Source organism: Hylaeus volcanicus, chromosome 3 (assembly GCF_026283585.1).
Source record: "Hylaeus volcanicus isolate JK05 chromosome 3, UHH_iyHylVolc1.0_haploid, whole genome shotgun sequence".
NCBI lineage: Eukaryota > Metazoa > Arthropoda > Insecta > Hymenoptera > Colletidae > Hylaeus > Hylaeus volcanicus.
Window position 1 is genome coordinate 21699313 of NC_071978.1, and position 12541 is coordinate 21711853.

At 45.7% G+C, this 12541-nt stretch overlaps 1 protein-coding gene across 7 annotated transcripts in view; it reads right to left on the reverse strand.

Moving 5' to 3' along the window:
- Window positions 1-12541, reverse strand: part of LOC128873224 (cell adhesion molecule Dscam2-like) — a 209999-nt gene that overhangs the window by 4605 nt on the left and 192853 nt on the right. For all 7 annotated transcript variants that reach the window (XM_054116629.1, XM_054116627.1, XM_054116625.1 and 4 more), the window contains exons 19-24: window positions 12027-12335; window positions 7009-7305; window positions 5235-5370; window positions 5037-5164; window positions 1974-2402; window positions 1044-1328 (exon numbers count right to left, since the gene is read on the reverse strand). In XM_054116629.1, coding sequence (XP_053972604.1) covers window positions 1044-1328; window positions 1974-2402; window positions 5037-5164; window positions 5235-5370; window positions 7009-7305; window positions 12027-12335 — 1584 coding nt within the window. The remainder of the gene's footprint in view (window positions 1-1043; window positions 1329-1973; window positions 2403-5036; window positions 5165-5234; window positions 5371-7008; window positions 7306-12026; window positions 12336-12541) is intronic.

Consider the following 12541-nt stretch of genomic DNA (forward strand, 5'->3'; position numbering starts at 1 on the left):
CGGGAATGTTAACGTTACTTCAATAAGAGCTCGTTCGAATAAAACGTCACGCGCTGCGCGAAGTGGACGAAGGAGTAGAGGAAAGTGGCGAGAGGCCAGGAAACCTAATTCAATCTATTTTTTGAAATTCTAAGCCAGAAGACCATCTTAAGCGCCTGTGTCTCGTGGTTCGCCACCCTCGAATAGGCGCATTCGTAATTGAAGCACAATCCTGCGACGTTTAACTACTTGGCAGCGTCGAGTGCCTCGAACGAGGCGCCGGCACGCCTTTCTGGCTTAATGCAAATTGCCAGTGCCGCTGAAACCCTATCTGTACCCTCGAAATGGTGACCGACTCTACGGGGTTCGACGACTCGTCTCACGGAGTTTCGGCCAGCGATCGATGGAACGTCGACCACGCACGCACGATCGATCTTCGTCAAGCTACATAGATGTATCTTCGTACGTCATAGGCAAAATCAGCTCTGGTTTGCTTGGATGACAATTGAACTTAATTATTAATAGCAGTTTATAGAACCTTGGGGCCTCTACATTACGATTTTAATACTATTTGGGGATACTTGAGAATTTGGAGAAATTATGGGCTTCTGAAGAGGGTGATGATCAAGCCCCCTCAAAAATCTTGCACATTCAGAGCCTTAAATTAGTACCTCTCATTTTTAAAATTACAGTAACATGTATTTCTAGTTATTTCATCTGCCCTTTTTATATCAGAGCCACGAATCTCACTCCGAGAACTGTTGACCTACTGAAAACCCTCTCCTCCCTTAATAAATCTGAAAGTACTCAAGCTTCCAATCAAGCTTAACTCGCGAATAACCATCCAATTCATAGATACTAAGCCCATTAATTCCAGAATTCCTCGAATCTTGTATCCACAGACCACCATAAGATCATCCTCTAACTAAACGTCACGTGAAGTCAAAAGCTCCAACGGTTAATCTCCAAAGTACAAACTATTGAAAAACCCTTCCTTCGCCCATCAAACCAGATGCTCTTCCTGGAGCTATCGATTCCGTTTCAGGGTGGTATTGGGAACTTACGCGTTTTCAGGCAGAAGCAGATGCCAGCCACCGCCAGGAACACGGCCAGAAGCGATATCACGCTGGGCGCGAGCACATGCGCGTCGAAAAACAGAGAGGTCTCCACGGTTTCCGGTGGATGCTCGTCGTGCATTCGATTGCCGCTGCTTGGCGACGACGTGCTGAACAGATACTCGGCCTGCGTGGAGCCGGCGTTGTTGTAAGCTGTCACGCGAAGCTCGTATTTGGTGCCGCTCTCCAGATTCATGATGGGGAATCTCGACAGCGGCGGCACGTTGTTCGACACTGGAATGAAATTATCATCGTCGAGACGTGTAGACGGAACCCGGACTTCGACAGAGGAATTTATTATTACATTATCGATAGATCTGGGAGCTAGACGTGAATAGTAAAGGGCCCTTTGCACCCACGCCAGATCGTTACAAATAAATTCTATAAGCGTGTGTATAAGGGTTACAAATAAAGATTGTTGAAAGATGCTAAGCTTTATGTTTAAGAATGCTAAGCACAGAGTGTCTGCTGCGAGACACAAATATTACTTCAGATTCTATCTACCATTTTTCTTGTTCACGTACAAAGTTTCTTTTTCACTTTTCAAAATGATTACATGAACGTTATATTACGTTGCGTTGCTTTGAGCGGTTGTATTCTTTTATTAAGGCAACATGTTGTATTACATTTCGTGTTTCAAATAAACATTTATTTGCAAGAAGGATAAGAAAGAATATATATACACATTTTACAAGAAGACACTTGGTAATTTGTATACATCTTTCTCTAGATGAAGATTGAACTATGATTCGTGTACATGTACCCTTGTACGTAGAAAAAACCTCCTTTATACAGTGAAGATACTAAAAATAAGTTACCACATAGTTTGGAGCCTGCAACGATCTAAACTCTAAGTAAAAACACCGAGAAGTATCTTACCCAGCAACCAATCTCCAGGTAGCCGTCTGTACTCGACGACGAAGTACAACAAAGGGCATCCACCATCCTGCCAGGCCGCCAGCTCCAGATTGACGATCGTCTGGTTGACCTTGATCAGTTGGTGCTTCGAGGGAGGAATAGGCTTCGTTCCGTTGGTCTTCGCTGTCTCGATTTTGCTGGCGCTTCCGCTTCCAATTCTGTTGAAGGCCGCCAGGGTGAACTGGTACCTGGTCCCGCACTGCAAGCCCTCCAGCAGGTGCGTGCTCGCCTTGCGATCCAGCATCACCTCCTCCCATTCAGAGAACTCTCGACGGTAAGCCAGCAGGAATCCTCTTATGGGGGCGCCGCCATTGTCCCCCTGTTTCCATTGAAGCTGCACGGCGTCGGTTGTAGTGCCGGTTGCCAGCAAAGTCGGCGGTGTTGGCGGCACTGTGCAAAGTTTGTCAATTAGAACGGTCGACTGACTGTTTGGGAACGTCTGGTTCGTCGATCAATTGTACAGAACGGCGACCAGAGCTAGTATCAACCGAGCGGCAAAAATGGCGGTAGAGTGACCGCCGAACTTCTGCACGATATGCTGCAACCTCGGTAAATTAGTCTCGTTGGAACTAGTCGCAACAGAGGGATGCGCTGAGCGAGGTGTCACTTGTAACAAATTATGTGCGTTTAGCAACCGAGGGACTGTGTAATTAAACATGTGTTTCAAATTGTGTAGCATAGGTGAAGTGCCTCGAGTAGGTACCACTGTTCCTAGATGACTTTGACTGACGAGTTGCATTCGAAGAGTTCTTAGTTCACATTTGGCTATTCCAACTGCCGTATTTTTTATGACGGTGTTGACTTTATTCGCACACTGTTACTAAGGGTCACAACGACTGATATATAATTTAATTCAATTATCGACAAAACGTGATATTGGAGATTCATACTCTAGGAAGGGATATCGATTCCCTTTCATAACGGGCTGATGTAGTGCCGGACCGTTGATACTTCCTACCGGGCAAATGCATTTTCGACTATTGTAATCTGCAGTTTGGACATGTATATCTTCATTTCGTTGCAGGTTTGATTGATATCATTTTCTTTTGTTGGTCAGACTTAGCGAGGCTCACTTGTAACTGCTTCCCGAAGCATTTAATCAGGTATTAAAATTGCAAAACCCACTAGGAGGGATGTTCAAAACGTTCTCCTATCTATCATTACGATTTAGAACTTGGACTGAGTAGAACATGGACTCCCAAGGTCCTCCACGAAACAGTAACAGAGGTTACCAAAAGAGGCGATCTCTAGAGAATCCTCCTAACAGGAAGTACTTTATCTCACAGCACACGTCCTAAAGCTACCAAAAAGAAAACAGATGTTCCAAATGTTCTCTTATCTATCATTACGATTTAGAACTTGGACTGAGTAGAACATGGACTGCCAAGGTCCCCCATGAAACAGTAACAGAGGTTACCAAAAGAGGTGATCTCTAGAGGATCCTCCCAACAAGAAGGCCTTAATCTCACAACTCAAAGCTTCCAAAAATAAACACTTTTCCAACTATCAAAAATTCTACCAACCCCTCCCATTAACGTAGTTAAACTCCCACCAAAAGCTACCCCAACTGGACTTCTCTCCAGGTCCTCAGTTCGCCCCCTTCCAGCCAGAAAGAACATCCAGATGGGCTCGGACTCGCGGAAAATATATTCCTCGGGATTTTCCCCGAAGCGCATAAAGGCTGCAGTCACGTACAGCTACGGTGCACTCGGACGATCGCAAGATTGCATAGGTGTTGCACAGACGTCTATGCTCGTTCGTCCGTGTGAACGCGCGTGACGTTTCAGATAACGAAGTATCTCCCGGCGAATGTATTCAGCGGGGCCGTTCCTTACGTGCCGTGTTCGAATTATTCCCACGAGAATAATGGGACTGGCATCGGGATGGAAAACAGTTTAGCGCAACTTTTAACGAACTGCTGGGCGGTGACGAGCCCGTCCCTCTCGCTGACCCGCTCTGTCGCCATTGTCGCGATAATACGCACCGTGAAAGTTTCCCTCGATAGCGGGGACGTCGCTTTTGGAAAATTGGCGGAATTTAGGCCGTCGACACGATTCGTCTCGCTGCGGTATTGTAGAGGAATTATCTCCCGTTCGCGAATATTACTATTAGCGCAATAAACGTCGCGAAACGTTGGGAACGAAATTGGCGAACTCGGAGACGAGGAACGTCGCATAACATGCTTTTTGGAAAGTTTATGCATAGCTTGAGCGTAGGAAAATGTTAGATCGAGATGGATATTACTTTTGAAGGCATCAATGAAGTATGCGATGAAAATTAAAAAATTCTTTGTTCCACCATGAGTGCAGTTCATGATATCGAAGCATTTCTTTTAAGGAGAATCGCACTGTTTTTAAATGGAATTGTTTGATTTTATAGAAAACTGAATTGTGTTATGGTCAGGTAACGTTGCTTACACCGTTTAAAAGTCTATTCGTTCGACCAACGAGAACAAAGTCACCCAATTTCGACGCGCCTAAATTCGTATTGCGTAACAATTTCTCGTGTCCTAAATTCGAGAAATATAAAACTTCCACGCGGATGTCCAGTGATAGAGGTCTGTATACACACTGTATAAATTGCATTGTTTTGTACAATATGGAATTTTGGACATTCCTAAAGGTCAGCGCATTCTCTTTCGCCATTCAATCTAGTGAAATAAAGTAACATATCCTGCGAACTAAATTTCGAATAAAGGAGACAATACCAAAAAAAAAACATAGAATTTTCAGGAGCTTTTGTTATACATATTTTCGAACAAACTGCATCGAAAACAAAAATCCAAACAACCAGAACACATTGAATACGACTCGTTACAATACTCTGACATATATGTATTTTGTATTTGTATTTTCTTTATTAAAAACTAAGGTAGTTCTTTACGAAGAATAAAGTGAATAATTATTTAATTCGCTTTACGTAACCCAGTGAAAAAGACTGAGCGCCTGATTCAGAGAAAACTTCGACGACTGCGCGAGCATAGCTGGATTTGTTTTCCAAGCATTCCATCCCCGTCTCACCTACCTTGAACTTGCAGGGTGTATTCGATTTTGTCCGAGCCGAGTGGATTCTTCACGTGGCAGGAATAGTTGCCCTCGTGGGTCCTCTGTACGTTCCTCAGCGTCAGCGCGTTGTCCGGGCCGATGTCGGATCTGCCGCGAATAAGTTCGCACGATCAAGATTTCACGAAGGATCTCGGTTACGAGTAGTTTCGTCACTTACTTCTGCTGCAGCTTGATGTCGCCGCGACGCCATTCCACCGTGGGTGGCGGAATACCGACAGCGAGACAAGCCATATTGACGTCCACCCTCCATGGCACCACGAGCGGCACTCCGAACGATATTATGGCTGCTGGAACTAATTAAAAGTCCTGGTTACCCTAGCTCTTCGTTAAACTTCCTCGAGCTGTGATCCGTGTTTGAGTTCAGTTTCGAAAGTTCGCCGCGGACTCCGCCACTCCTGAGCTCCGTCGTTAAGCCACGGCCAGGAATTTTTCCCAACGGTACTTAAAGAACCGGGGTGCTCGCCGAGTCGAGTCCAGTTTCGATAATCGGCAACAATTCCGAAAATGGAAGAGTCCCTGAGACGTTCTTAACGATCCTCGACGTGTATTATGTAAAAATTGGTGACTTTCGATAGGTGGTGTATTTAATTATTTGAAGAATTCTCGATTCTACATTGACGCTATTCAGAGATTTGTAAGTGGCAGAGTTTTTTTATGCTGAGCGTCTCAAGCTGGTTGACCCTCTGACAGAGCTGAGGCTGGGACATTTTTAACCCGACTTTCATAGTTTTCCCTGATTGCCGAGCAACCCAGAAAATATTTAAAAAATGGATCCCATTGGCGCCAGTAACACAATCGCCCCGAATAGTCACGCGTCGAGCAGCAAAGTCACACGTGGTAAGTCAGGAACCGACCAGGCTCAGCCGCGCGAGGGTTCACATGCACAGCGAAAGTTCATCGGAAACTTCGCACCGATTTATAATTAACGCAGCCTACGATTCTCTCCTATCGCCCCTCGCACACTCTTCAAACTTCGTCAAACTCGAACGACAAGAAAGCGCGAAAGCAGCCTCGACTGAAGTTCAGTCACTGAACGTTTCAGGCGCGTCGAGCCGACCCTCGCGAAGGTTCGGGTACGTTGAACGCGGGTTCACGCGAAGGAGCACCATTAGCATCGCGCACCGCATATGGAAACACAGTTTCAGCTTCATCCGACGTTGCACACGAATTTTACTGCTTATCGGCACTGTTTCCAATTACTGTCGCAGAACAATGCGTTACAATTACTATTTTGAGCTGCAGGTGAAGTTGGACCGAATACCAAGCTGCGGTGTGGAGTTAAGTATTTTATTATGATTTTGTAACTTGTTGAATGATTACAGTAATTTATCGTACGATGCGTTTAGTTCGACTTTCTGTATTACATATGGTGTAGACATATTGGTTACTTGAAACAGAGTGTTTGATAATCAGATTGAAAGAAATTGACCCGATTTTTATCATTCTTAAATATGGAAGAATTCTTTAAACAATCGTTCTTTGAAGTCTAATATAAAATTCAGTCCAAAAGGCCAATCCTCCCCAAGGTCCACAGAATTCGCAAAACCACTAAATTCGACGTCCTGTATTTTCGAATCGAATCCAAAACCATCAAAGCGATGACTTAAACCCTCCCTGATATTACACAAATCCCAACTCCCATCAGTTTTAGCAAAATCCCCTGAATCGATCGCGAACAGCGATCGACTCTACGTGGAGCGATCCAAGAGAGAGAAAATACCTGAAACGTGGGATCGCGATTCGAACTCTCAGGAGGCTAGTCTCGCGAATTTTTCGTATCAAACTTTCCCCATACGATGGCTCGATTTTCGCGAAGATGGATCGATGAGCTCGGACTCGAATCGATTCCTCGGGGAGGAGGGACATCGTCCACGAGACGGAGGAGCGATTCACAAGGGTCAAGAAGTTTCGCGAAAGCGGTCAGGGGTTACCTGTATTGCTCAGCTGAAGTTTGATGTCCGGAGTGCTAGGTCCTTGCCCCACTTTGGTGGAGGCCGTAACCCAGGCCTCGTAGGACTCGCGCAGCTTCAGCCCCGTCACCTCGTGGTGCAAGTTCTGCGCAGGCAGCGAGCTCTTAGTGATCTTCACCTCCTGGCCCTGGTCCAACACCCGAATGTAAACGGTATACTTGGTGAGGACGCCGTTCGGCCGACGGGGTGGTAGCCAGGATATCACTACCGCGTCCTCGTTGCTGGTCACAGCCTTCACACGGTCCGGCGCGTCCGGAACTGAGAACAGAACGATGTTGTGACGGAGGATATCGAGGAAGAAAAACGGCGTGGTGGTTGAAAATGCGAGGCAGCTGGCCAATACTGGTCGACTAGTTGAGTGACATAAAGTAAACCTTGTCTAATAGGAAAAGTTGGGAAATCCCTGTGTAAGAGGCGCATGGTTATCCCTACTATTTGTTGGAATTGCTGGGTCAAAGGGAGCCTCCACGTTAGAACTATTCTTTCCCTTCAGCGTGAGGTAGGCTGAAAATAAACTGGCGCCTTTAGACAGGCTTCACCGTAATCTATTATCGATTTAATCAGTAATCTACAGACAGATACAATTTTTATTGTTCACTTTTGGTATTAACCCTTTGAGTGCCAATGTGAAATATATCGCTCCTCCATACACTTGCAAAAAAGGCCAAGAGCGATATAAACTGTAAGTGCTATAACTCATTAAAAAATCAATTTTGCTTTACGAAAATAAAATTACCTTAAACCTTAAAATAAAATTAACGGAAATATGCATTTTTGTTTACAATCATGCATCTTCTTCCTCTGACACTCAAAGGGTTAATTATATAGAATTGAAATCTTGCAGTCTCAGCTACTTATTTACGTATATACTTTCACAAATGTCTTGAGAATCCTTTGGTACGTGGAAAAGAGTACCTAGACCAGTGATTTGAAAACGTTTGTTTACGAAAATGAAGTGCCGCAAACGAGAGTACACTCGTGGGAAACGCTCTCGGCCATCTTTTTGGTATTTCCGGTCACTCTTCAGGGCACGGAAGCGCCGTTCCCGTCGATAATGGATCCATACGAAGGAGAGCACCGATTTCGAGGCTTCGGGAGGGAGGAGCGTCTTGGCGGAAGTTCGTGCTCGCATTGTTCGCGAAATTCGGGAAAATCGGTGGGAGTTTGTGCCACCGCGGGTGGATAGAATTGGGAGCATCCCCGTGGAAGGCAATGGTCTGTTTCGCTAGGAGCGAGAGGAACTATTGAACGAGGATTATGAAGATCGTTGGGTTTCAATGGTCCTCGAAAACGAGTACTCGGATGAATACTGTTGAGAGATCTTAACGCAAAAGTATCGTATCCGTGCAAACTCGGGTTCACGTTTCTCTTAGACAATTCGAGCAAAAATAGCAAACAATTCAACGAACATTTCCAAATTTAATTAGCTATTCCGTCATTTTATTTCATAAATCGTCATCCAGGAGAGAGTAAGTAATCAGAACCGCAGACATTGGTCGGTCTCCGTATTCTCAAAGTTTATCGTGTTCTTCTTTCTTGAATGTGATTCGAAAAACCAAGAAATATCGTTGTTTAACGAAGGTATATTTTCTCCACGCAAGGAAATAGCTCCCTTGCACCTTCGCTTTCCTGGGCTTAACCGTGTAAGACACTGTTTTTCCAATAACCCGAGACAGGGAAAAATTTAAAGAATTTAAGCCAAGGTGGCGAAGTAACCGTTCCGCAGGGGTTACCTTGTCCTATTCACTTTCCTCGGAACTGTTCATCACGTTAACTCGATAGGAAGCTTCGAACCAGTCACCTCGCGTTGAAACAATCGATCCCAGGGAAACATTTCCTGTAAGTGATACACGCTGCTCGATATTTATCGAAAGTAGTAGAACTCCGGGAAAGTAATCGTGGAAAGGAACGTTAATACTTTATGAGCCTCGAGCGGATAGAAGGGAAGAGAAATTGATACAACACGGTTGAACATCAATTTTCAAAGTCTCTTACGTTATTGTCACTATCAATTGGATCGATGCATTCAGCTTGTAATATCATCCTGGACGATCGTGCTTCGCAGCTGACGTTTACATCACGGAGTTTCGGTTACACGTGAATACTTGCGGCGGCAAATCCGTGGGAAAAGCGAATAAACATTTCGGAGCAGCAGTTTGCTGAGTTTGTATAAGTGAGATGCAGCTGGATCTGTTGCCGCGTCAAACGCATGGGGCAAATGTGACGAAAGAGAGCCACAAAGTGTATGGTATCTCTCTTATAGTTGCCTTTAGAGCAAGATGAATACAATAAAAGTAGTTGCTAATTAAATTTGGAAACTTCTTTGTTGCATACATATTTTTAATAGAGCCTCCAGTAACCGAGATATAACCACTCACCCCGTCTCGAATTTAATAGTATGCAGGAGTGGATTTCACCAAACGAGTAGCGTCGAACATCACGAAATGCATGCTATTCTACGATCTGTATATTTAGCTTGTGATTAACTCTAACCACCCAATTCTCATTCTCTCGGCTGAATCGTGTCCCGGGTTCGACTCTCGATACATCGACACGCGCGATGAAGAGCCACCCGGCGTGTCAGCGGCGCAAGACAGAAACGAACGATCATCGACGCGGAATTTATTCGCAAAAGCCGACGAGTAATCCACGGGATTCGAGGATTGGGGCGAACACGGCGCGACGATGGGAGTTCGCTAGCTAATTTCAGCCATCGGCGAACACGCGTGCAGCGTGTCGACGTTTTCTTTGCGATACACGAAATTTCGATTACGCCACGCGGCGCGATAGGCGCCGGAGGGCGAAGGGGGCGCCAGTTTATTATGAATTTCGCGATAACGATACAATTATTCGCGACCCATTTCGCGGAATTTCGGTGGCAGTCAAGCAGCCGTGGCGCGGTGCAGCTGCGTTTAATGGAAAGCCAGCCAACGCTCGGAGTTTCCACGGAGCTGAGCGCGATACGAGAGTGTAGAAGGACCAACGGTATAATGTTACTTCAAACGCGCGTTAAAGTTTCTGTCATTGACTCTTTTAGTCCCGGTCTCGCACGAGCACCAACGCCCGATTCCACGGAATTCGGCTGAAAGTGGCCTTCTCTTGCAGCTGGAATTTCGAGCGGCTGCGCGAGCCGAGAGCTCGTCTCCCGCTGCGAAAATATAAATGCAGCGACGGGAAATCGAGAACGTCGAATCGACGCGGTAGCCTTTTCAGGCTTAATTATTCATTTAGCTTTCCTCGGAGGTTCCTCTATCTCCACTCGAGAGAGACGAGTGCGATGAAGGGGGTGTGACGAACGATGGCGCGACGAGAGATTCGCGCGTGTTGCTCGCGATTATGTATGATAAAAAGGGTGGTAAGTGGATTCTTTGATTGATATTCTTTTTAATTCGACGGGGATACTATATTGAATAAAAGGAAAAAGTGATATCGTAGATGTAGAGAAGGAAATTCCTCGTGGAAATTCGAATAATCAAATAACCACTCTAAAGCGGGAATCTTCGCGATGATTCTTCAGAATTTTGACAAAAATTGATGGAATGTTAATTAAATAAATACCTGTAAATCATAAAATCGGAACCATCAAAATGCAACCATTGTAACGGGACCCTCACCGTGCAATACTCAATTGAGGAATGCAATAAACTGGAGAAATACAGAAGGAATCTAGATATCTCAAAAAGTTTAGATATAGTACTAAACGATACGAGCGCGTTCTATAAATTCGCGAAAGCATTAGACAGACACAATTTACTGGCCCAAGTACGAGGATGAAATTTACATAAACAATTAGTCGCTTTACCAAATGTGGTCGCTAATAACCAAGCCGTTGATGCGACCTTAAACAAATCATTAAAAAAAAAAAAAATACCTGTGAATCATCACGCACGTCGTTTCTGAAATTCCCAATTTATTTTCAAGCCATACCAATACACCCGTTCAAACTTTTCATAAATTCGAAGCATCCAAGACACTCTATTCATGCAAGACGTCCAGACCTGTCGCGAAAATGCAACATTTTCGAGACATTCCCAAGCGTCAGTCTTCTCGAGCCTGGCTCCTCGACTCGAGACATCCTCAGGTTCGAATTCCACCGTCGGCCGGCCCTTTCTAGGAAGCAGTTTTAATATTCCAACGACACCGATACCGCCATTAACGTCACGGCGCCATTAAAATTTCAATAACCCGATACCAGGTTCCCCACGGCGAACGTCTGCTGCCCTGGCGCGCGTACCGCAGCACGAAACTGGGAACCGCACGACGATCGTCAGGGAACGTATTGACCTATCGAAACATCAACAGCACGGACCGCCGTAAAGCACCTAACCGCCAGAGCGAACTACCCCCAGTCCCGTCTCAAATCCCCGGGCAAATTTACTTCCGTTCGCCACCGTGTGCACGGCCGTCCGTCGCAGACAGGGCCACACATCGTTTACCATTTTCTTCCATGGCGCACAAGTCTGAATCGTAGTTGGGACTGGCACAACTTTGGCCCGGGGAGCACCTCGGGTATTGCACGATCGGTGTACTAGTTGAACATCTACGCATGTAATTTATGTGATGTTTCGTTAGAGGAGACACTTTCGTTTCTTATTCTACTGTAAGCATGAACTGAACAAACAAAGTGGTACAAACTCCTCCAAGGTGCGTCAACCCTTTTGCGGAGTAGACGTCTTTTCTATAATGAAGTGTTCTTAACCCTTTCAGATCTGAATTATGTTTCTTTCGCGTACTAATGTGATTTAATTTGTAGGGTGAACTAGGACTAAAATTAGTATGGAAAAAATAAAGAAAGAATTCTAATAGTGTAATTTTCGAGGAAAACTGGTCTTTCTTCTTGCGTGTGAACGCCAGGCCTGAAAAGGTCAAGCTATCCCAATTTAAATAACAAAAAGGTATTCCAAGTGTTATACGAAGGAGTATTTGGACGGAAAGGGTATGGTCAATGGAACAGCCAGAAAATCAAACACCTAACTTACCAGTTTCCTCGGTGGTGCAGGACACGGGGCTGCTGGTGACGCCATCCCCAGCCCTAGTGTAGGCGAGCACCTGCACCGTGTAATTGGTGTACGGACTGAGGCCATGGAGAACTGTGCTCAACGCGTGGCTGATGATCTTGGTCTCCCTGCCAGCCTGTTCCTCCAGGACGGCGCTAGCCGCCTCGTAGAGCAACTTGTAACCCTGCACGACCCCGTGAACTTTGTCGGTAGGCGGCGGTTTCCAGGTCACCTGGATGTTCTGCCCAGTCAGCGCGGCGCAGGCCACGTTCTGCGGTGGAGCACTTGGAACTGCGTCAAATCGTATCGTGAATTTCGCCGACCCGAGCCTCCATCGCGGTTTTACGCGTTTGCTCGCGGACCAGGCGAATCCTCTGGTCCGGAGAGCGTCGTTCAAGGACCACGTGAATCCGATGCGAGGGAGTCGAATCGAGTTACGAGGGGTAGATGGCTTCCAAGGGAGACTTTCGGAAGAATTATGGGGTAAATCGGGATTT